Source organism: Salmo trutta, chromosome 21, assembly GCF_901001165.1.
Source record: "Salmo trutta chromosome 21, fSalTru1.1, whole genome shotgun sequence".
NCBI lineage: Eukaryota > Metazoa > Chordata > Actinopteri > Salmoniformes > Salmonidae > Salmo > Salmo trutta.
Window position 1 is genome coordinate 23,366,837 of NC_042977.1, and position 25,361 is coordinate 23,392,197.

A 25,361-nucleotide genomic window follows, 5' to 3' on the forward strand; every position below is an offset into this window, starting at 1 on the left:
CCATGAAATGAACCAAGCACGTTTTAATACATTCAACATCTGCCTATGGTTCCTACTTCCTATTAAAAAGGTGTGCTCCAATTGTTTGTTAGTGTATCACTCTTCTTTGCAACACATTATTTGTCACCTGATCCGAAAGCTCAGGCTGTCAAGCGAGTTAATTTCTGTTCAAGTACTGCAATACACTCAAGACATTAGTTTAAGGTGTACTTGGGTAGGTACTGTTTGTGAACCAGCATTTCTGATCAGATTACTTTCTCAGATGACTCCCTCTAACATTTGATTGAAAGAGAAACTTTTCGAAAGTATAAAATATTACTCAAATGCTAATCATTTCTTGATTTACATTTTCCCAATATTCTGCCAATATATATATTTATATATTTTTTATTTGACCCCTTTTTCCCCCCAATTTCATGGTAACCAATTGGTAGTTACAGTCTTGTCTCATCGCTGCAACTCCCGTACGGACTCGGGAGAAGCAAAGGTCGAGAGCCGTGCGTCCTCCGAAACGCACTGCTTCGTGACACAATGCCCACTTAACCCGGAAGCCAGCCGCACCAATGTGTCGGAGGAAACACCGTACAGCTGGCGACTGTGTCAGCGTGCACTGCTCCTAGCCCGCCACAGGAGTCGCTGAACGAGAATAGTTTGCAGATTATGGGGAAATTATCAGACCAAAGGTGATGACACAACAGTTCACCTGACACAAGACTGAATCCAAACATTACACTGTTCATTTTATGTGCATTTTAAATTTACTGTACATTTCACTGCATTTGTTGATAGCAAAATCTGAAAATATGCTGGGTACATTCAGTTACATGATAAGAATATTCCTGGTAAATATGGGGTAGTTGCAACATAAGACTAAGAAATTGCAAGGGTTTGAGTGAGAGGACTAACTGGTGTATCTAAGCGACCACACGCCTCGCCTAGTTCCTAAGTCATTTCAATGCACTTTTATGACTCAAAGAAGAGTCTCCAACGATAAGGTCGTTTTTTGAGCTCTTCTCGCTGTGCCGTTGAGGAATTGGAGCAAGCGCACTTGTTATTTTGTTTGGAACACAACCCTGCAATCACACAATCACTGTTGTTTTTTACACAATCTAAAAACAGTCCATTATAAATTGCAATCTAGGTCAGGTGGACATCATTTGGGCATCTATTGCCAACATGACTAGCAAAGTTATAACACAATATTACAGTGTTAGGCATTCACAATGCAATTCAGGGAAACAGATCATCATTTTAGGCGCATAGAAAGGAGTCGTTCAGGTGCGTGTGCCACGGTGAATTCTCTTTACACTAGACGAACAGGCTCATTCTGGTCAGAACAACCCAGGGTTTGACGCCATGTCATCTTGTAACTGTACATCAAACATAGTGATCATAAACATTGACACTGTATATGACATGGGTTTTATGATATGGAGTGCACATTGTGAAGTGCACATTTGGCTTACTTGTATGACATCAAATTGGTATTTATTATAATCCTCAACGTCTCATCTTTCAAAATATGAGACGGCATTTCCCTCACTCATTTGCAAAAGTTGCCCAATTAGCGGGAGGTTTCAGGGTAACTTCTTGTCGCGCGAGGTGCTCAATTTCAGAATGGCTGTCAGTCAAAATCCATACAGTGCTGTGAAGCACAGAGACAGATCTCTGACGTAGTATGTTGCTGTATAGCCACTACGATCCAATTTAGGCATTTATCAGTGCCCAAATCTGCCATTTTCAACCCGTATATGGGTATGAGTAAAAAGGGCTACTGCATGATATCAGAATGAATTTGGTGCTTGAGTAGGATTGGCTTTCAGATTAACAATGCCAGAGCTAAGGCACATTTTCAGTTCCAAATGTCTGCACTGTATTGATAATATCACATTTGCGTTACTTTTCAAAACTTGCTGTCAAAATCCATTGGTTATAAGAACGGTCAGAATTGTCTCAAAACATTTGTTTGACATGGCTACCAAGACCAATCCCATTCTCAAACTCAGCAGTGGGCTGTATGAAATGTCTAAACCAGTTTCGACCAAGATGTTTGTGCAGGAAACTATATGTCACACTTGAATGTTAATTATATATGAGCAGACACAATTATTTTAATCAACAACAAACATTCATAATTGTATCTGTCACAGTTACAATTGCAATTTGAGCACAGAGGCCATACTTGGATATCAATGTAAGTGTTCCTTCATAGCCTGGGGTCCCTAGCATAATCTGAAAATACATCCATTTCCTGCACCATTGCAATTAAGGTTCCTGGTTGTTAGGCCTGACTTGGCTTGCTGTTAATTCAGAAAAACATGCATATAAAATCACCTCATTTGTATCTTTAGGTCTTGTTAATGCCACAAACCTGCTGCACAACAAAATTGTATTTCCTTGCCAAGCAGTTAGATTACGCAAACAATTTATTGCCCGTTTGAGAGCATTTGCCTTCTGTCCTAATGGTGCTGGTGGTCAGACCTTGGTGAATGTAGCTGTCACAGAGTTCACAACCAACAGCCTGTGCACTCACTGACATTGCACTCTATACGGTAGAGATGCACAAGACTTTTGACCTATCAGTGGTTTCCAGTATCTAAAAGTCATGACTAAATATATAGATTTCTGACAAAATATTGAATAGGTTTGACTTTTAAACACAGCGGAGAGTATTGCAATATCAGAGGTCAAACAAGAGATCAATGTCTTATGCGATGGAAATAATTCTTATATAGAATTCAATGATGACAGGAGCTCTGTTGAGCTCTGAAGTAGACAGCAGTTTTTAACAAGCCAAGCTTTATGAAATAGCGACTGTAGACCTTTCTCCCCAGTTTATGCAACTGCAAAATACATTCAATCATCAAATAAGCATCTTATTTTCATTTTTATTTGTTTTCTAAGTAATGAAACAAAAGCCCTCGTCTTTTTAGCAACCGATAATAATAAATATCCATCATGTTGGTATTTATTTCTAAACATTTACTAGTATACCTCATGCTGTTTTGGCAGAACCGTTTCAATTATTGTGATATAGATTCTTTTTTGTCTCACCCAGACCAACCGGAAGCTCTGGATTTATGGTTTATGGTAATTTAAGGTTTAATATGGACATGCCATTCATAAACACATTTACAAGCTTTAAATCATGGGTAACATGCACTGAAATCCGCAATAAGGAATGAATCTTTGCCTTTTTTTTATGTCCTACTAGTTCTTACTAAGCGTCCGCTCTTGTTACAGCAAGATATCCAGGATGCTGCCATCTGTTGCATAGATATCTTGGTGTTTTGTAATTACCTTGTGACGAGTAATATACATTATACTTTCGTCCGTCTAATCATACTGGTAACTGTCTGGGACACAGACCCCGATTCCACTTATAAATTAACACCTTGTCTGAGTCCATGCTGCCAGTCTCGTCGTGTTTAATATCTCTCCTAGCATGAGCCGACGCCTCCTGACCCCCTCTGTCTGGCTGATGTATGGCACTCCTGGGGAGAGAGGGTGCAGTCGTTTGGAAGTAATGTCTAATAATCACCAAATGATTATGTGATTAATTAGCTCTTGTCTCCTCCTGCTAGAACAGGACAAACGTGAGACTGTCTGTCCAGCCTGCCTGCCACCAGAACAAATTGGGCCCTGTCCAAACAAAGCGTGTCAGCCTGTGGTGTGAGATGTGTACCTACAGAGGAGACCTTAGTATTTACATGATTCAGACATTAGGACTGCTATCACACACTTACAGACTCCCTGCACTGAGTATGACCAGGGTGGAAAAGTTCCCCAATGTCTCAATTTGACTCTGTAATTGTTATATGGACACTCAACCTTTCATTTGATATTCCATGGGTGAAGACAATTTATCACGTGGCTTCAGGACTACTGACCTGCACTTCTACTGAACTTCATCAATGTTGTCAAATGTACATTTTAAAAATGAGGTGTGCAGTTTGGGAGTCATATGTACTTTCCCCCCCAGAGAAATATGTAGATATTCCTCACATTTAACAGAATGCTCAATTGTGCCAAGCACCTTAACATGCTTAACGTGCTTCACATGTGTTGCTAGTTGATGCACTTTGTCACGTTGATGTAGCAGATGTATATCGACGCAGTCCACATTCAGCTGAATTCGTTCTGTCTTGGATCACATTTTGGGCACTAAGCGGTATTCTATGAGCATACTCCTAAAGAGGAGCGGGTGGTCAGCAGCCTGCCACTACTGATGTTTTCCTCTAAGGATCACTGGGTGGATTTAAGGTATTCCATCCTCTTTGGGAAAAATCTGATGTACAGCCGCAGCCGTGGACAGATGCCAGAGCATGTTAATGCACCACTGTAATCCCTAAAGCTACCTCTGAAATATGACCTTTTCACACTTGCTAGGACCGTGGTAGATGTTAGTAAAAAATATTTACAATCAAACCCCCCCTCAAGAAATTGGTTCCGATTTTGGTTCTGACATTGTGAAAAAGGTAAGAACTGGTAACTACTGTAGTGGTGTCAATATGTTTGATTTAGAGAAGAGCGTTATAGAATCTTTGTACACTTGTTACAAAGTTTGCAACAATTGAAATTATATTCCCAAGGGGCTATTATATCATTGCACTCTGGATAATTTTGTAACTCTACCTGATATGCCTTGATAACCTCAACGATGACATTTGAAACCAAATCTATCTTCCTTGCAAGTGTAGAAAACTCTGCTGGCTGGATAAGGTTTCAATCTCTATTGTCCACTTTCTCCAATCTGCCTATTTGCCGGATTTGGAAATAGCATAGCTTATCCAACTTGCTATGTACAGTAGCAATACCACATGGCTGATTCCCATAAGCTGGAAGTAAGCAGGAGGACTGTATCTCCATTAGAAAATAAGATTAAAAGGCAAAGTGGTTCAAGGGTTTTTCTAGTTCAGCCTAAATACAAAAGCTTCACAAGCCTGTACAGTGCTATCATATACAGTACTGTCTCGTTTCCTTAAAGGGATACTTCAGCCCTTTTTCTACTTTCCCAGAGTGAGATGAACACGTGGATACCATTTTTATGTCTCTGAGTGCAGTTTGAAGGAAGTTGCTAACTAGCGTTAACGTAATTGCTATCTAGCGTTACCACAATGACTGGAAGTCTATGGTAACTGCGAGAATGCTAGTAGATACCATAGACTTCCAGTCATTGCACTAATGCTAGTTAACATTGGCTCACAAAACTACCTCTTACTTCCTTCATACTGGATGCAGAGACATAAAATGGTATCCACGAGTTCATTTGACTCTGGAGAAGTAGAAAAAGGCTTCATTGCCCGTTAAACTGCCGGTAAAGGATGTTGTTTATTTTGTGGTGAAACATGAGTTTGTTATTTGACCAAGCAACACAAAAAAAAGAGAGAGAATTTAAAAAAAAAAAAGTAAAATGAAATAATAATTTTTCTTGACATTATCTAATGTTTCTACCATGGAGGGATGGATCTTTACACTTTTGCCATTTGTCACATTATCTGAAGGGTTTTACATCGTATGATTAACTCAATCATGCATTGTCAATTTCTAAAATGTTCTTAAAGTGGAACACTTAATATTTGCATTGTTATCAATAGATAACTTACTGTATGAAAAATCCTCAAACAGTATAAGGCAAGCACGTCTTTAATGATCACCATTCTTTGGACATTGGGGAAATGCTCCTGAGTTGTCGTATTTCTGCATGTCATTGAACGGAGGCCTATTACAGCACTCAATAAGGAGAGACGTGGGGTTCACAAGCAAGAACTATCGATACATTAATTCCTCTCTGACATCCCTTTGACACACAACACACTTCCCCATTGCCATCGATTGCAAAGAGGCCCAGTGATTTAAGGAGTCTCTGCTACAGATGAGTTAGGAGATTCAATGTACCATGATCTTTACATTACAGGTGATAAATCAGTTGTCATAGTGCTCATAGCCCTGCGACAAATCAATAACAATGAGTCCAGGGAGAGGCGAAGTATTCCTGTTACTACATGTGCCTCACTGGCCATTGATACTTTATCAACTACCACGTCCATTAGCCCAATGGTTAAACAATTGTGTAAGAGGGCCAATCAGACCTCTTGGTATAACAACGTATGTGTTAGGCTTCAAAAAGCAATGTACTGTACTGTACCTGTCCTCTACACTGTTGTCAATGGTGGGATGGGTCATCATGATCTAGGAAGGGATTTAACCCTCGCACAGGTTGTAGACAATACGGCTTTTAAAGGTCATTTTGCATGTCGGACAGAGCTGACATGCAGTGTTACCATGAATCAGATCCTTGCGAACACTGAAACATTGCCTTTAAAAGCATAATTGTTGACAAACTGCAGTCGGATTGAATCCCAGCCCTAGTGTATGTATGAAATGGGGGGGGACATAAACCACAATCTGAAATCTTACATAAATACAGAAAACTCCACAAGGCCTGATGTAGGAGAATTGTGGATTTTCAGTGCAGCTGTCTGACTCAACTGATGAAGTTACAATTCATATTTAATGTTTTTCCCCTCATCCCTATGGTGAAAAAAATATATTTATTTCATGGCTGTTAATTTCCTCATCACCCCTTGGTTATGAGTCTCATGCTAGGTTATCATGTAGTATGTATGATCCATCCACATAGAGCTTCGCTTCAAACATAGCCTACCGCAACAGTCTGTAAAATCTTTACGTCTGAATATATTGGTCATAATCAAATAATTTGTGACTTGGCGTTAGGTCCAAACTCTTTCTCATACGATCCTGTAAAAACAAAAGCAACAGGTTAAATTCCCCACAGGGTTACTCTTTCAACCTGTCTAACACAGACTAGTGTTAGTTAGGATGTCATGATGCCAGGGTCGATGGGCACTGGAGACTTTGAAGAGGAAATAAATAAATATATTGTCGCTTATGCTTCCTTATTGCTTGAAGGCAAACATAGCTTTTTTCTCTTTTCTCCAGGCAGGGATGCCTTGTTAAGTATCATCCCATCAAAGTCCCCTTTGAAGGAATGGCTTACAGAGAACATCATGTGAATTTGGGTTCACAGGCCTCTGAAAAAAATGCTTTGGGAGGCACAGGGGAGTCTTTGTAACTATGGATGCAGGTGTGGAGTTGTAGAAGTTCTGCAGGCCTCTGTGAATTTATGCTACCTTTGTGCCTCATATATCTTGGTTAGCAGCACGTCCTTTGTGGTGTAAAAGAGTTTACAGAATGTTATTTGGGAAAATGTAATCAAAGCCTTCACCTTGGTTTTTCCAAAAGTTCTCTAATTTTGCTTTTCCCCCTTTTCTATAATTCGTACACACACATGGGATCTGGATGTTTCTGATCTCTACTTATTTCTGTGTGAACTAAAATCAGATCACATCTCATATGATTTTGATTCATCTGTAGCCCTATTGTTTTTGACAATCTGTGACATCCTTTATCCTTTATTCCCACTACTTGTAGTGCCCTCCGGGACTGAGCCCTATGAAGGATGGTACAGGCTGCTACGACCACCACATTGGCATTGATTGCTCTGATGGCTTCAACGGAGGCTGTGAACAACTCTGCCTCCAGCAGCTCGCCCCCCTGGAGGACGACCCCACCCTCTACAACATACAGATGTTCTGCGGGTGAGAGAACACTACAGGACTTGGATTTGTCCCAAATGGCAACCTATTCCCTTCATAGTACACTAGTTTTGACCAGGTCCCATACTGTGCCATCCCTATGGGCCCATGGCCTTGTCTCTGTGGCACTGAGCTGACATTACATGACACTGAACTGTCATATCCTAAAGTGTATAAAAGGATTGAATTGTACATGGTAGAACATTTAAACAATGCCATGAAATTACTAGTATGTCCTTCTTTTTCACCTCAGTAGATTCCTGGTGATTGTCAGGCATTGTCATGACATAGATTTAGTAGGAAAAGAAAGTGCAGCAGTAAGTATTTTAAATGTCAGCTGTGCAGTGCGTTAGTCACTCAGAGTGAGTTGTCTCTTCCCCTTGGAGAGGTTGTCTCTTAAAACAGAAGGATCTTTTGACCTCTATTTTAGTCTGTGTCAAGTCTTCTCCTGACTACTAAAGTCTTTATGATTGTAGGTGGCAAACATGTCATTTTCTATCATGTGACACATGATAATATGACAGAGAAAGTGAACCAGTTTATACAGTATGCCATGTGCGTTAGGACTGCATTAAGACATATCTAACCCTCTTTAGTAACACTTTCCTGTGGAAAGAACAATGCCATCATGAAGAAAGCTTCTTTCAGTTTAATCCCTGGCCGTTTTTCGTATTGCCTTTTGATACATTTTACAGAGCTCGCTAGACACTGGGATGTCAAAATGTCATAAATATGAAGAGTCTTGAGAAAACTCACACTGTTTGAATTATTTCCTTTTTGAAAAATGAAATGTGGGGTTTGTGTTCACTGAATTGATTTAATAGCACAATAGAACAAACATAGAATTGATCAGCACACTAGATTCGTGAGGCCTATTTTGTGTATCCCCTTGAACTCTGTCATAAAGAGGTGCACTTCTGAGTAACTAGTGAACCATGAACACAAGTAAAATAAAGAAATAATCCTCATAGCTAGCTAAAGTGATGTTTACATAATGTTAAGATGGAATTTCATGCACTCTTCAATCAGTGACAAAGTAACTTATTCAATCAAATCCAGTAGAAGTCAAAAACAACCTAGTTTTTATCCCAGTATTGACTTCAATTCAAACAGAATTTGGTCTAAACCCTGAATATGACTATATGTATCAGAAGCTACATGTTTAATCTAGATTAAACAATATAATTTAATATAATGTAAGAACACATTAAACGCTCAGCTCACACTGCTACCATTGTTTTTTCTGGTTGCCGTTGTAGCTGTATTGAGGATTACAAGAGAGGTCAAGATGGTCGTTCTTGCCAGCCCTTGTCTGAAGCCTGTACTGAGGGACTGGACTGTGGGGAGACAGCTGACATCCCAGCCAACCAAACCTTTTTCGGGGACCTCTTCTATGGCTACAACAACCATACCAAGGAAATCATCTCTGGTCAGATCCTCAAAGCTACCTTCAGGTATTGTATGAGTTGTGTCATGGGTTTTATCTCATGTATAAAATAGGTTAAGGGATAATAAACAAGAGGCTATGTGTTCTATGGAAAATAATAAACGATGTGGAAGGTGTGTTCCACGACGTGCTAGCCGAGTGGAACTTACCTTCCACGGAGTTGCATTCTTTTCCAGAGAACTTTTGAGCCACAAGTTGATTATCCCTTATATACAATGGCTATAAGTTCGACATCCACTGAAGTAGCTAGCTAGTTTACTAGCTAACCAAACAATCAGTCCTATCTTGCTATTATGAAAATCGAATATAACAATGCCAATAATGTTTCCAATTCGACTTTTGCTTTCAAAAGCAGCTCAAACATAGAACATGTAAGAATGAACTATAGCCATTGATTTCTACCTTGCAAATATACAATGTGTTATAGGGAAATAATGCACGACCTCGAATGCCCATCAAGCCAATCAGAAACAACTATTCAACAATGCCATGGTATAAGAATGATTAATGATTGATTCATAGTTGCTTAACTGGTCCACCGGTGGAGGAAATGCATTTATGGATTTTATTTTACATGTAGAGATGTATAGTAGACTAAAGCAAGGTGAGCGATTAATGAACTCAGAAGATTAAATATGTATGGCATATTTCAAATGTACTCTTCCCTCCACAATGAAAATGATCATAATGATACCACATTTCATGTCAATATAAATACAGTGTATCCTGTGAATGAGGATCTAAAGATATGCTTGCAGTATCTAACAAAATGCACAGCAGTCCCTGTTTTGATGTTTGTGAATTAGTTCCATGGCAGCATGCTTTGAAGGCTGCTTAATTACCATCGTCCACTCACGATGCTTCCTTTCCGCTGAAGTCAGGAAGTCAGAAGGTCACGGAAATAATCTGCGGACCTGAAATTTAATTTGGGTGCACATGGATCCTGCAGCCGGAGGCAGTTCATCCACTTACAATATGTCACATGAGTGCTAGAGGAAGGTGAACGAGGGAAAGTTAATATCATCAAGTAGCCAAATCTCAAATGCTCTGATCTCCTCATTTTGAAAGCACTGGGAGAGACAGCCAGGGTTTCAGACAGACTTTGAAAAGCACCAAATGCTCCTGTGCAGAGTGCAGGCAGACACAGCACTGGAGAAAGCCTCTTTGGGGAGCCATAGTTAATGCAAACCCTAATTATACAAGATGGCAAAAAGTGAATTAAAAGTGACCAGGAGCCAGTTTGGTGTAATGGACCTTAATTGGAGCAGATAAAACTTTGAATGTGCAATGAACAAAGGGTCTGCACTGGTGGGTTCATTAAGCCTCACAAGAATGCCATACTGATGTGAAAATTAATTGGAAACTAAAGGAAATAGTCAACTTTGATACATAGGAGGAATAGTGCTGGGATGTAAATATTACTGCTGATGTAGCAGTGCAGGGAATTTCACATTTAATCTAGAAAAGTATGAATGAACAGTCTCTCAATTAGAAAAAAATGCTAATGTTACAGATTTGGATTATTTCAAAGGAGAAAATGGCCAAACCAACTTCAAAATGTATATTGCCTTGAAGTATAGTCTTTACATTATATAGGTAAATCAAATGTAACACTATAAATAAAATGTTGGCCATTTACTGACACCCCATGGAAGGGAATAAGTTATTGTGGGACTCATGGATGGTTTACAAAGAGAGTCACCATGAGAGACGTCATCAAAGTCTTTCCTGGAAAAAAAGTCGAGAAAAATACTGTATTATTCTGTCTCATACTCACACCAGCCTGGTGCTTGGAGCTTCACTGGCTCTTCTTCAGAGCCCCAACCCACGGTTCTGGAGTGTAACAAAGCATCTGTTTCACTCTTTGACAGTAAACGAATGAAAGGCAAGAATATTACATTTTAACACTGTCTAATCATTAATGTAATGTGTAAAAAGTAATGGAACTTCAACTAGGACTATTTTCACATTTCTGAAAAGCACAGAAACCACATACAGTACATAGCTGCTGGGTAGAAATGGAAGCTTGGTTCTTCAAACTCCCAAGCTCAACTCTTCCACACTCTACTGTACACGGAGTGTTCACAAACTAGACAAAATATGCACATTCCCTCTGAGTCAAGTTTGACTGTTGATCTTTTATTTATTTGAAAAAGAGGCATCCTACCCCTACCTTTTTATTTAGTCTGGCTGGAACAACAAAAGGAAGGAAATTAAAGGACACATCTAGCAGAGTGAGCAGGTACCCACTGGCTCTTCACAGCCGGTGTTGCTGGAATAAGATGAGGCTAGCCTGTACCCAGTCAGCGGGAGCAGAGCGTGCTGGATGGCCAGGCTCCAGGCTGTGCCACAGAGCTGCGTCTGATTCTATCCACACAGGGCTGTGGGCTCTGCTTTCATGCTCACCAGCCTCTGAAACACTTTTCATGTTTTTAAAAAGGTAGATGTCGTTGTCAGAATCGCTCATGCTACCCGGCTGAATTTCAGAGTTGGCTTGGTAATTATTATTTCAAAAGTTTCAGAGTTTTCTGTGGAGGATTGGAGGTAAATAAGAGGTGTCACACAATCTTAGCCGGAGCTTTTATGTGGCTGAGACCAGCCTAGACACAGAGTTTTATATCAAAGGCACATATAAGGGAATATTCCATTACATTTTGTTCTTCTCTTGAGCATAGAGAGGGAGATGGGATGGGATCTCAGCTGAGATGTGTAGAGACTTTGCAGTGATGCGATGTCCCACTGCTAGATCTCAGTGTCTCTGAGGGAGGCAATGAAGACTATTAGAATAATGTGAGTTAAAAAGGCAACCTCTTCTCATTATTTCTCCCCTTTGGCTCCTCGTTCTTTGCTGTCCTTGCTCTCTCTCTCTCTCACTCCTCCACACAACATGCTTAGAGCAGGTTTTAATTAATATTTTAGTGCCCTTTGTTCTCATCAGGCCCTGCTTGGTATCATGATTAAGACCACATTCCCAAACTACTTGGTGGGGTGTCTCCTCTCACGCCCTCAGAGGAGGAACACCTTAATCTACTCGCTTAATTAAAATATAAAATGTCTGTCTGAGCTAGATTGATTATATTGAACACTGGAGGCCATTGCCTCTATTATTGGACCCTGTAAAGATTCCACCCCAGGGTCATTCCATCACTTGTCGTCAGATATGAGCGAACCCCCCCCCCCCCAAAAAAAGTGTCAATGTCAATCAAAAGGACTGTGGTTGAGGTATGTCATAGTTGAAATTACAAAGTTGGCTGAAATCCTGAAACCCCAAAATACAATTTTTACTTTAGTTTGTCAGATCTTGAAAGAAACTGAAATTGTTTTTTGACATCCATGCTCATCTCATTCCACAACTGATTATAATTTGATTAAAATAGTTCCAAATTCTACTTACATTTTACAGTGCAGACATTTTCATACATACATTTCATTTTCATTTCATGCATTTTTTTTTGTTTGTACTGACGCTCCGTGGGAATTGAACCCACAACCCTGGCGTTGCACACACCATGCTGGCGTTGCAAACACCATACTCTTTTAATTGTTGTTTGTTAGAGACCAAAGTCTAAAGAAACTCACTAAATTATATTTACATTTGACATTTTAGTCATTTTAGCAGATGTTCTTATCCAGAGCTACTTACTTGAGTGCAGACATTTTCAGACTTTTTTTGTGCTCTTACATTTTGAGGTCACAGGAAAAGTAATTTGTGATAAAGTTTGGCAGTTAACTATGCTAATATGGACTTGGCTTTAAGCCAGTTTAACAATCGCATATTTTATACCGGTATACCTCCTTTTTGACAATACTAATTAACGACAATGGCACATTAAAACCATTCCACCTTCAAGGCCCAAGGTGCATTATCCGTACCTTTTCTCTAGTTCCTTTGCTCAAGCGATAAGCATTGTTATACTATGCCTAAAGCAGCATATTTGATTTGTGTGAGTCTAATTTCCATGCTTTTAATTACTGTTAACAATGTGTTTCTCTTCCTTACCCCTGTCCATGGAATGGCAATACAAATGAAATGGCATACATTATTGCAGTGTTTCCAATAGAAGGTCAGTGTCCTCATCCACATAGTGTCTCAGAGTAGAAAATTGGTTGTAAGTGCTGAGAATAGAGACATTTTACTCCTACTCTTATGGGTAAAAAGAAAAGCTATGCATGAAGCCTCTTTAGTCATAAGAGTCCCACCTAATCAACAGATAATTAGGAGACCTCATGCATTAGCTGTCCTAACCAGTTAAGAGTTACCAGCAGGTGTCTTGATAATACAAAAATGCAGCGAGTCAGTGGTTCCTGCGCCACATGCAGTTGGAGTTGTTAAAATATTATTTTGATACAGTACCAGTCAAAGGTTTGGACGCACCTACTCATTCAAGGGTTTTTCTTTATTTTGACTATTTTCTACATTGTAGAATAATAATGAAGACATCAAAACTATTAATATAACACATATGGAATCATGTACAGTAGTAACCAAAAAAGTGTTTAACAAATCAATATATTTCATATTAGAGATTGTACAAATAGTCACCCTTTGCCTTGATGACAGTTTTGCACACCTTTGGCATTCTCTATACCAGCTTCACCTGGAATGTTTTTCCAAAAGTCTTGAAGGAGTTCCCACATATGTTGAGCACTTGTTGGCTGATTTTCCTTCACTCTGCGGTCCGACTCATCCCAAACCATCTCAATTTGGTTGAGGTCGGGGGATTGTGGAGGCCAGGTCATCTGATGCAGCACTCCATCAATTTCTTTCTTGGTAAAATAGCCCTTACACAGCCTGGAGGTGTGTTTGGTCATTGTCCTGTTGAAAAACAAATTATAGTCCCACTAAGCCCAAACCAGATGGGATGGCTGCAGAATGCTGTGGTAGCCATGCTGGTTAAGTGTGCCTTGAATTCTAAATAACTCACAGACAGTGTCACTAGCAAAGCACCCCCACACCATAACACCTCCTCCTCCATACTTTACGGTGGGAAATACACATGCAGAGATCATCCGTTCACCTACACCACGCCTCACAAAGACATGGAGGTTGGAATCAAAAATCTCCAATTTTGACTCCAGACCAAAGGACAAATTTCCACCGGCCTAATGTCCATTGCTCATGTTTCTTGGCCCAAGCAAGTCTCTTCTTCTTATTTGTGTCCTTTAGTAGTGATTTCTTTGCAGCAATTTGACCATAAAGGCCTGATTCACGCAGTCTCCTCTGAACAGTTGATGTTGATGTGTCTGTTACTTGAACTCTGTGAAGCATTTATTTGGGCTGCAATTTCTGAGGCTGGTAACTCTAATGAACTTATCCTCTGCAGCAGAGATAACTCTGGTTCTTCCATTCCTTTGGCGGTCCTCATGATAGCCAGTTTCATCATAGCGCTTGATGGTTTTTGCGACTGCACTTGAATAAACTTTAAAAGTTCTTGAAATTTTCCGGATTGACTGACATTCATGTCTTAAAGTAATGATGGACTGTTGTTTCTCTTTGCTTATTTGAGATCTTCTTGCCATAATATGGACTTGGTCTTTTACCAAATAGGTATATCCTCTGTATACCCCCTACCTTGTCACAACACAAGTGATTGGCTCAAATGCATTAATAAGAAGGAAATAAATTCCACAAATGAACTTTGAAGAAGGCACACCTGTTAATTGAAATGAATTCCATGTGACTACCTCATGCAGCTGGTTGAGAGAATGCCAAGAGTGTGTAAAGATGTCATCAAGGCAAAGTGTGGCTATTTGAAGAATCTCAAATATAAAATATATTTTGATTTGTTTAACACTTTTTTGGTTACTACATGATTCCATATCTGTTAATTCATAGTTTTGATTTCTTCACTATTATTCTACAATGTAGTAAATAGTAAAAATAAAGAAAATCCTTGAATGAGTAGGTGTGTCCACATTTTTGACCAGTAGTGTATGCATAGTCACTGTAATAAATCTAACTACATGTACATATTACCTCAATTACCTCGACACCGGTTCCCCTGCACAATGACTCTGTACCGGTACCCCCTGTATATAGCATCGGTATTGTTATTTTACTGCTGCTCTTTAACTATTTGTTACTTTTATTTGTTACTTTTTTTAGGTATTTTCTTAACTGCATTGTTGGTTAAGGGTTTGTACGTAAGCATTTCACTGTAAGGTTTACATCTGTTGTATTCGACTTGATGCATACTGGGCCAAAGCGATTTAGAGTTGTTAAACAGGAGTGGCGAGTGTGTTGATATAACGGTCATATCGAAAAAATGCAGCTTTTACCAACCAGTAGAATTGGTTTAAAAAAGGTTATGCATGCCAACATATTAGGCAATATTTAAGAGTAGGCAAAGTGATGGTGTCAGGTGAAAATTATATCAAACATTTCATTTACAGTCACATTCGGCGTGGTTGTCTGAAGCGTGCTTTAGCGTTCACAGCTGGCGAGGCCTCCTCACGATTGGTTATTCGCCATTATTGCGGTACCTCAAACTGTCGTGATTACCAGCAGAGATAAACGTTTATGAGTTGATTTTACTCCTGTCTCAGAGTTTGTCTGGGCAGTGTCTTAACATTATCCTAAAACCTACTCTGAGCTGGGAGTTTTTTTGTCTTGAAACAGCTTTAACATGCTTTGTGGATATGGGCCCAGGTTTAATTTTCACACTAGATTTTAGCTATATATGCACATCCATTTTACAGTTACATCCATTTCCTGCTAGCTCTAAGTCCCTAAAAGCTCAAGTATATTTGTCACTGGCACTGCTATGGATTTTAAATGTTGACAGGACTATTGCAGTTTACAGTTATGAAAACCTTTTTTAATTTGTTACTTCAAGGGATAAATTATTATTTTAGAGGTGGTTGTAAGAATATATTTAGTCATGGGAGTGTGATGCTGGGAGTATTATTGCTTCAAGACAGACATTTGTGTTTGGAATGTGGAAATAACAAAATGGTCCTTTCAATAGATGAATAATAGGAGGGGTTTGTAACTGCATCCTACCCCTTTCCTGTTTCAACCCAATTATGGAAAGTTGTATTTTAAGGTAATGCTGTTTATTCTTGGTTTCTAAATTAGATGTGGCTGTTAACCTTCAAGTCAGAAGAATCGACTTAATATGAGTAGATATACTGTAGATGTACTGTACAGAGCCATTGCTCAGCTATTTGTGTGTTTTTTGGGTGTGTGTGTTTTCTTTTGATAAAGTTGTCCCCACAAGTTATATCACTATTGTATGGATTGGCTTTCATTATTTGTCTGTTCTAAAATCATTGTAACGTGTATCCTCATGCAGTACATGTGGTTATTCATGATTCAGGCTTTCTAGGAAAAACCAAGATTTTTAGATTAAGGATCGCCTTTCAAACTCAAATCTTCACCAGCGTCTCTTACCATGAATGCAGAAAAGTCAGCATAAAGCAATAATGCTTTTATATAACTTTCAGGTTCCTCGCTGATCCTTTTATAGGACAAATGAAAGATGTAGCAACAATACCGTTTATTCATATTCAATTCAAAGTAATTTGCCCTTTAAGATCTACTCTTTTTCAAACTTTCAAATGGTCACTTTGGAGTGGAGATTACCACTATTGTAATGAATGAATTTAGTGAGCAGAGACAGGGATGAGTATACCAGGAAGAGCAGTATTAAACGTGAACACATTAGCATATCAGGTTTGGAACTGGAGAATCACAGACTAAAAGGACATTTAACATAATGAAAAATGACATTTTCGATGTCTCTGATTCTTCCGTGCATGCTCATATATTTCCTACAGATTTTCTCTTAACGATCTGCTAGAATAAAAATTAATGAAGGCTATGGGCTGAAACGTGTTGGTTTTAACAATAATATTTTATATTATCTTCCACTTTTCTCCAAGAGTTGCTGACTTTCCTCTTCACTTCAGAAGATACTGCTTTGCAATGTGCTCATGATTGACACTGGCTCTTCTCTGCCTTATTCTCTCTGTAGGCCCTCATAAGCTCTTGGTAGCTGTGTCTGCGTCCCAAATAGCACCGTGTTCCATGTAGTGCAGTACTTTTGCACTGGGTCCATAGGGAGCTGTTCAAATGTAGTGCACTGTATAACGAATAGGGTGAAATTTGGGACGCAGGTACAGTCTCTTCTTTGCCTTATTCCCTGTCTCCCTCGTAAGGCCTAGTTGGATGGGTGAGTAATTGTGGGGCTCTAAATAGGCTGTTGTCTCATCCTTAATCCAGGCAGAAGAACTTTGCCCGAGGCATCGAGCAGCAGCTCCCAGATGGCATGGTGGTGGCATCAGTGCCAACCGACGTGCAGTGCCACGAAGAGCTGTCAGACCCAGTCCCTGATCCAGACTATCTCACAGGTAGGAGATGTTTACAGAATCAATGTATGATATGAGTATGTACATTTAGTAGCATATGTTTTAATCATTAACCATATGTTGCTTTTTGATGTTGAGCATATTGAAACTATGCAAACGGATATGGAAGGTACAGTACATGTACTGAAGTACAGCATGACTTGCTGCATGAGGGTCAATTGTTTTCAATAAAAATAGTTTTCCACCAAAAAAGAATGGTGCTTTTGAACCACTGCAATTTGAAATGTATAGATTTTCTCTTGACAACCGTATTGTCATATAACCTTGATTGTATTTCCATAAAACATGCACGACATCCACATCAACCTTCAACAACCTTTTCAAAACGTGTGTGATTGCATCAAGCACACTGCACAATCCACATTCACACAGTACGCCATGTTACCAAGCAGATAATCAAGTAAATAATGAACTGGAAGGAAATGGGGGAAGATATTAACAAAATCATTTTTCATGAGGAAAAGGGGTGATTTGGATTGTGCTACTGTTGTCAGATCAGAATTCTGTCTGGTGCTTCTCCACACTACATGATGCCAGCTGTGCCGTTTGGACAGAATACAGAGGTTCTATCTAAAACACCCTCATTAACAGAGGAAAGATCCCTCCCTGCTCCAACCAAATGACTCAGGCTTCAATGTAATGCATCTTTCATCATTCCATTCACATCTCCCATTTGCTGCTGATGTTGTGCTGTGTAACATTTTACTGACCAATTAAATATTTTACTGCCCAATTCAACATTACTGCACAGGGAGCTTAACAGAATATTTAACATTTGGGTTACTCAACTTGAGAGAAATCCCATTCCATCCAATTTCCTGGAAATGGAAAGACACTGATCTTCCTTTTATCTGTAAATGTAAAAATAAAAACGGATGTACGCCCAACCAATGGTTAGATATGTGCTGTGAAAACTGTGAAGCTGTGACCATACAGTATGCTGCAGTACTGTCATTCAGTAGTCAGTACAATATAATGGTTGTCTTAAAGCACCATCGGATTTGCAGTGGGACAATGAACTATTTTGCATATTATAAACAAACTGTCACAGTGGAAATTATGAAATGAGCAAATACACTACATGACTAAAAGTATGTGGATATCTTAATTCAAAATCATGGGCATTAATATGGAATTGATCCCCCTTTGCTGCTATAACAGCTATAACTCCACTCTTCTGGGACAGCTTTCCACTAGTTGGAACATTGCTGCCGGGACTTGGTTCCATTCAGCTACAAGAGCGTTAATGAGGTCGGCCACTGATCTTGGGCGATAAGACCTGGCTCGCAGTCGGCATTCCAATTCACCCCAAAGGTGTTGGAGTTGAGGTCAGGGCTCTGTGCAGGCTAGTCAAGTTCTTCCACATCGATCTCGACAAACCATTTCTGTATGGACCTTGCTTTGTCTACGGGGGCATTGTCATACTAAAACAGGAATGGGCCTTCCCCAAACTGTTGCCACAAAGTAAGAAAGCACAAAATTGTCTAGAATGTCATTGTATGCTGTAGCGTTAAGATTTCCGTTCAGTGGAACTAAGGGTCCTAGCCAGAACCATGAAAAACAGCCCCAGATCATTATTCCTCCTCCACCAAACTTTACAGTTGGCACTACGCATTGTGGCAGGTAGCGTTCTCCTGGCATCCACCAAACCCAGATTTGTCCTTCAGACTGCCAGATCGTGAAGCGTGATTCATCACTCCAGAGAACGCATTTCCACTGCTCCAGAGCCCAATGGCGGAGAGCTTTACACCCCTCCAGCTGACGCTTTGCATTGTGCATGGTGATCTTAGGCTTGTGTGCGGCTGCTCGGCCATGGAAACCCATTTCATGAAGCTCCCGACGAACCATTCTTGTACTGACGTTTCTTCCAGAGGCAGTTTGGAACTCGGTAGTCAGTGTTGCAACCGAGGCCATACGATTTTTACACGCTACACGCTTCAGCACTCGGCTGTCCTGTTCTGTGAGCTTGTGTGGCCTACCACTTTGCAGTTGAGACGTTGTACCTAGACATGTCCACTTCACAATAACAGCACTTACAGTTTACCGGGGCAGCTCTAGCAGGGCAGAAATTTCACAAACTAACTTGTTGGAAAGGTGGCATTCTATGATGGTGCCACGTTGAAAGTCACTGAGTTCTTCAGTAAGGTCATTCTACTGCCAATGTTTGTCTATGGAGGTTGCATGGCTGTGTGCAAAATTTTATACACCTGCCAGCAACGAGTGTGGCTGAATTTGCCGAATCCACTCATTTTAAGGGGTGTTCACATACTTTTGTATATATACTGTAACCATCCAGCAGTACCTTTGGTACTATAAAATTATTACGGTAACTATGGTACCTATGTTTGGATGCAACTGGCCCGATGCGTCCAGTGGTGTGAAAAACAAAATCCATAGTAATTGCGGTCTTTTGTGGGAGATGCCATCACCTTTTATATTTGGGAATCCACAGTAATGTTAAGGATTTAAATGTTTTATATGACCTCTCAAAGAAGATGGCTTAGACACTACAGTGTACCTCACTCTAACCCACATTTCCAAGGTTATTTCCAAAGTAATTAACAATCAATAAGGACAGATTGGCATCTGTTAAGATTTAAAGTTTATTGGAAACTTCAGAGGATATTAGAAAAGTATAATCTTAATGGATCTTCTGCTGTCATCACATCCCAGGGCCTTGTCCCTCTGTGAAGCACAACTTTTTTTATCCAACGGTTGCTGTGGGCTGGAGGGGAGCCACAGCACAGTATCCCATTACCACTGCACCATGCCCCAATATGGCTGTGATCCAAATGGCACTCTATTGCCCAATTAATGCACTACTTTTGACCAGGGCCAATAAGGCTCTGATAAAAAGTAGTGCACTATATAGAGAATAGGGTGTCATTTAGGATACAGGCTATAATGCTGTATTAGTCCTGCAGCTACAGTTCTATTAGAGTTTATCTTACACAGTAGGATACATTTTTATGCATACAGGGGGATGGGATTACTGGGGCCCTTTCAGGTACAGTGATTCCTGGGTTTTGCTCTCTGTTCTAAAATGTGGCATAGTCAAATGCAGAATAGTCAAGAGAAAATTACAGTTTTGACCTCACTAGTCTCAAAGTATCATCATGAAACATCCCAGTGAGAAAAACTGGTTAAAATGATGTATTGTTGACCAGTTTTGCACCCTCGGAATAGATACTGTAAATGTCAACGTCTGAGTGATTCATTGCAGATGTCATTTAGATTTCACAATGGAGGGAATTGCCTATCCGATGCTGGCTGAAATCCTACACAGTAGTATTGATCTTTCAAGTTACCTGAAATGTCGATCCTTAGAAGGGCTATTCTCCTTTTTCAGCATATAACTGAACATACACCATCCTGAATGTGTCTATCGGTATATGCATCCTTTCACTTTGATCGTATTATAGCAGAAACACTGAATCTACTGCACCTGGCATTTAATTGCTAACTTAGCTAATAGTCCATGAGACAGGAGTGAGGCAATGAGGATGTGCCTGGTGGTGCTCTTGAGCGGTTGCCACCCTCCCTTGCTGATTTAGGCAGGTTGGTGCCATGGTCAGTGTATTTGTCACCATGTCAGCACTCCTTGCACTACCTCTCCAACCCTGCTAGAGCAATGCATTCATCTTCCTATTCATCTCTGGGTTGGAAGTCATTCATCATAGGCCAGTGGGTTCCATCAATTATTCCAATGGAGAAGAGAGGTAGGTGAGGCTTTGAAAGGCAAATACATCTTGATTTAATTGGAAAGCAGAAAGCAGGTACGCTTTCACTGCCACTAAGCAGATGTCCCATAAGATGAAGAAAAGGAGAAAGGGAGCAGTCCTTCTGGCTTTTAAAGCAAAAAGAAGGACCGGCAGTCTTGGTATGTATTGTGGGGGCTGGGAGGGCAGCTGGGATTTCAGTGATTGTCTTCAGGGAACTCTCTCACAAAGGCATTGGCTGTCATGTTCTCACAGCTAAGATTGACCAAAATGTGTGTGAGCGTCTGAATGAGTATAGTAAAAGTGTAAATTCAGAGAGGTAGAAAGGGAAACACCACAGGTGAAATAGTACACAGTGTCAATCGTTTGTGCTCTAGCACTAGATTAGATGCCTGTGATCATCAAAGGAGTGGGTACTGTTGCCAGTTAGGAAAAATGACTGACACAGGAGTTTTGACACGCTGGGTTTGTATCTCCTTTGTGTTATTACATGCATACAGGGCAGACAATCTCCTGAACTCTCCCAAAAGCTGCTTTAATGCATGCAGATTCAACCAGCATCTGAAAAATAGCTTTCATATACCAATAACAATCTGAGTTTTCACATAGAGCCAGAAAATGAGTCTTCCTCCACGGGTTTGATGCTGGCTTACCTATTTTCTTTGTTTTGGTGTGTGTTAGTGCATGTGTGTGTGACTGAGTGTGTGCGTTCATGTCTGGAAGTCAATTTCTGTCTTGCACTGATAGGAAATAAACGTGAAATCGTACAAAGTTTATCAATCTCAGACAGATAAGGATCATCTTGATGCAATAACAGGGTTGATTACAGATAATAGATGCAACATTACACAAGAGCAGCAAACTTTGTCAGTTTGTCACTGTCAGTTTGGGTCACATTCTGTATTTCTGATAATCCAGTTACTAGAATCCATTACAGTTCTGAGTAACTTCTTTGAATTATTCTCTCATTACTTTACTCCTCCTATATCTTAGAGAGATAAAGTGCACATGTACTGTAGTTATCAATCCCAGGTCCACCAAATAAAGCACACATGATTCATTAATACAATGGTATGATAATTCATCTGGAATGGCATTCAACCAAATGAATTACTCAGCCTCCACGAGTCTAAAACCAAAGGACTTAATTGGATTTAAAACATATTAATCAAAATGAATTAATAAAAATATAAATTGTAGCTGTTAAGTTCATATATTTGTTGTTACGTGCTCATAACTGAATAGAAGTTATATTATTTCTATATTGTCTGTGCTAGTTATCCCTCAGGGGTGTACTGTCCTCACTGAGTGACCAGACAATGGTTTCCTTTAAATGTGTCAGCATTGAGACGCCACATAATCTATATTTTTATTCGCTCTTGAAGTAATGGGTAGCAGGAAAGAAGGTCATGCCTTCTGGGGTTTCTGTTAGTGTTCAATGCATTTTTTGTCTCACCTCCCCATACAACCGCTACTGTAACTGTTTATAGAATGTGATTCTGTGTCTGTCTATAGCTATAGAGTAAGGCAGTCTACTGGATAATTCTATATTTGAAACCCTTTCATTTCAGCCTTTAAAAGGTTATTTCAGGGCATCCCCCCGTCTGTTATTTGGACTTTGGCCTGATTGTTTTATTATCTGGTAATTCCTCGGCTGGGCCATGGTTTGACCTGCAGTGTTACTTATTATGCTTCTGTTGCAGTTCCCCACTGGATGGGTCAGGAACCATGAGTAGCTACTGTCAGCTCAGCTCACTTACCATTCGGTACATGTGCATTGTCTCAGGTTTTTGTGTCCGATGTTTTGTTGAGTATTTCCCGTGCTTCTGGGTCTTTGCATCAGTCCTTTTTCTTTTATTGACCAATATCTTATCTCTATAGTTTAAAAGCTTCAAGAATTCACAAAGACATAACAGTTAATGTGAGCATTACAGTCAGGTTTGATAGATTTATTTGCAATTTCCTTTCCTCTTGTGTTGCTAGCTGTTTTCAGATGCTGAACAAAAGTTTAATTGAGGTGTGCTTTGGAGTACATGACTTTGGAGAAGTAAAGAACAAACAAACTTGCTGTTAGCTTTAAGCTCAACAATCTCCAGTGTTCAATATTAAACTTTTGCTGAAGCTTCAATTGAAATAGGATCTATAATCCTGGTGTGGCTAATCATAGATGCGTTAGCCTGACAAATGAAAAGCGTAACAGTAATTGTTGTTTGAGTTGATAGACTTAGTCATTTGTTTGAAACCTGGAAGCCAGTTAGAAACACGTACAATGTAAATGTATTTTAGCGAGTGTCGAATAGGTAAGACAAAGTTATATATTAAAAAAAGCAATTGTTTATCAGCAACAAAGGTGATGTTAAAATAAACTCTAAACCTTCTACTAACTTCCACTATAGTCTGTTTTCAATGTACCGACCTAATTGTGTCACACTTAGGAGAGCCTTGTTTAACATTCTAAAAACATCTTCCTCTCTCTCCTCATGTGCTATCAATTGGTTGCACGGTTAATTGTTTACTTGCCAAGGCAATTTGAATTTACAGACTGGCATATAAAGTTACCTCGTTTTACTACACAAGCTGAGCTTGTTCCGTAGCTACAAAGATAATTGCTATGTTAATACGCAATCAAACTCAGGCTTGCTCATGCATTCACATGCAAAAAAAATCTGAATTACCGGAATTAGCCAATTTGCGTTTTTCATGTTCAGTAAATGTACAGTGCCTTCAGAAAGTATTCACACCCCTTGATTTTTTCCACATTTTGTTGTGTTACAGCCTGAATTTAAAATGTATTTAATTGAGATTTTGTGTCACGGGCCTAAACACAATACCTGATCATTTTTTTACAAATTAATTAACAATAAAAATATGAAATGACTTGAGTCAGTAAGTATTCAACCCCTTTGTGATGGCAAGCCTAAATAAGTAAAAAATGTCTTAACAAGTCACATAATAAGTTGCATGAACTCATTGTGTGCATTAATAGTGTTTTATCCTTAAGAGTCTATTGACACATCCGTGTAACATAATAAAAAAATCCCCATCAAAATATGTCAGTTTAAGCTAGAGATATCAGGATTCAATCCACCGCATCCACCTATGTCGGCCTTCCGCATTTGCGGTGGATGGTGGCCGAGCTACAGCAATGTTTGTCAGACCATGAGACATTCCAAAAATTGGTCTGAAGTGTCCAAACGAACAAGATGGTGTTCTTCATTTTGCTCGACGACCCCCACAAGTGTCATGGGACTCGTCTGAAGTTAACCCGTACAAATGAATGGAAGTATGGAGGTAGTTTTGTGCCAACAAAAATAAGGGGTTATGTTTTTTTTAATATACACTGCTCAAAAAAATAAAGGGAACACTTAAACAACACAATGTAACTCCAAGTCAATCACACTTCTGTAAAATCAAACTGTCCACTTAGGAAGCAACACTGATTGACAATACATTTCACATGCTGTTGTGCAAATGGAATAGACAACAGGTGGAAATTATAGGCAATAAGCAAGACACCCCCAATAAAGGAGTGGTTCTGCAGGTGGGGACCACAGACCACTTCTCAGTTCCTATGCTTCCTGGCTGATGTTTTGGTCACTTTTGAATGCTGGCGGTGCTTTCACTCTAGTGGTAGCATGAGATGGAGTCTACAACCCACACAAGTGGCTCAGGTAGTGCAGCTCATCCAGGATGGCACATCAACGTGAGCTGTGGCAAGAAGGTTTGCTGTGTCTGTCAGCGTAGTGTCCAGAGCATGGAGGCGCTACCAGGAGACAGGCCAGTACACCAGGAGACGTGGAGGAGGCCGTTGGAGGGCAACAACGCAGCAGCAGGATCGCTGCCTCCGCAGGAGGAGCAGAAGGAGCACTGCCAGAGCCCTGCAAAATGACCTCCAGCAGGCCACAAATGTGCATGTGTCTGCTCAAACGGTCAGAAACAGACTCCATGAGGGTGGTATGAGGGCCCGACGTCCACAGGTGGGGGTTGTGCTTACAGCCCAACACCATGCAGAACGTTTGGCATTTGCCAGAGAACACCAAGATTGGTAAATTCGCCACTGGCGCCCTGTGCTCTTCACAGATGAAAGCAGGTTCACACTGAGCACGTGACAGACATGACAGAGTCTGGAGACGCCGTGGAGAACGTTCTGCTGCCTGCAACATCCTCCAGCATGACCGGTTTGGCGGTGGGTCAGTCATGGTGTGG

The 25,361-nt window shown here is 40.0% G+C and overlaps 1 protein-coding gene across 7 annotated transcripts in view; it reads left to right on the forward strand.

Moving 5' to 3' along the window:
• The window catches only part of LOC115156990 (astrotactin-1), a 277,551-nt gene that overhangs the window by 135,384 nt on the left and 116,806 nt on the right, over positions 1–25,361 (forward strand). For all 7 annotated transcript variants that reach the window (XM_029704808.1, XM_029704810.1, XM_029704809.1 and 4 more), the window contains 3 exons: positions 7,456–7,622; positions 8,879–9,073; positions 17,291–17,418. In XM_029704808.1, the coding sequence (XP_029560668.1) occupies positions 7,456–7,622; positions 8,879–9,073; positions 17,291–17,418 (490 nt within the window). The remainder of the gene's footprint in view (positions 1–7,455; positions 7,623–8,878; positions 9,074–17,290; positions 17,419–25,361) is intronic.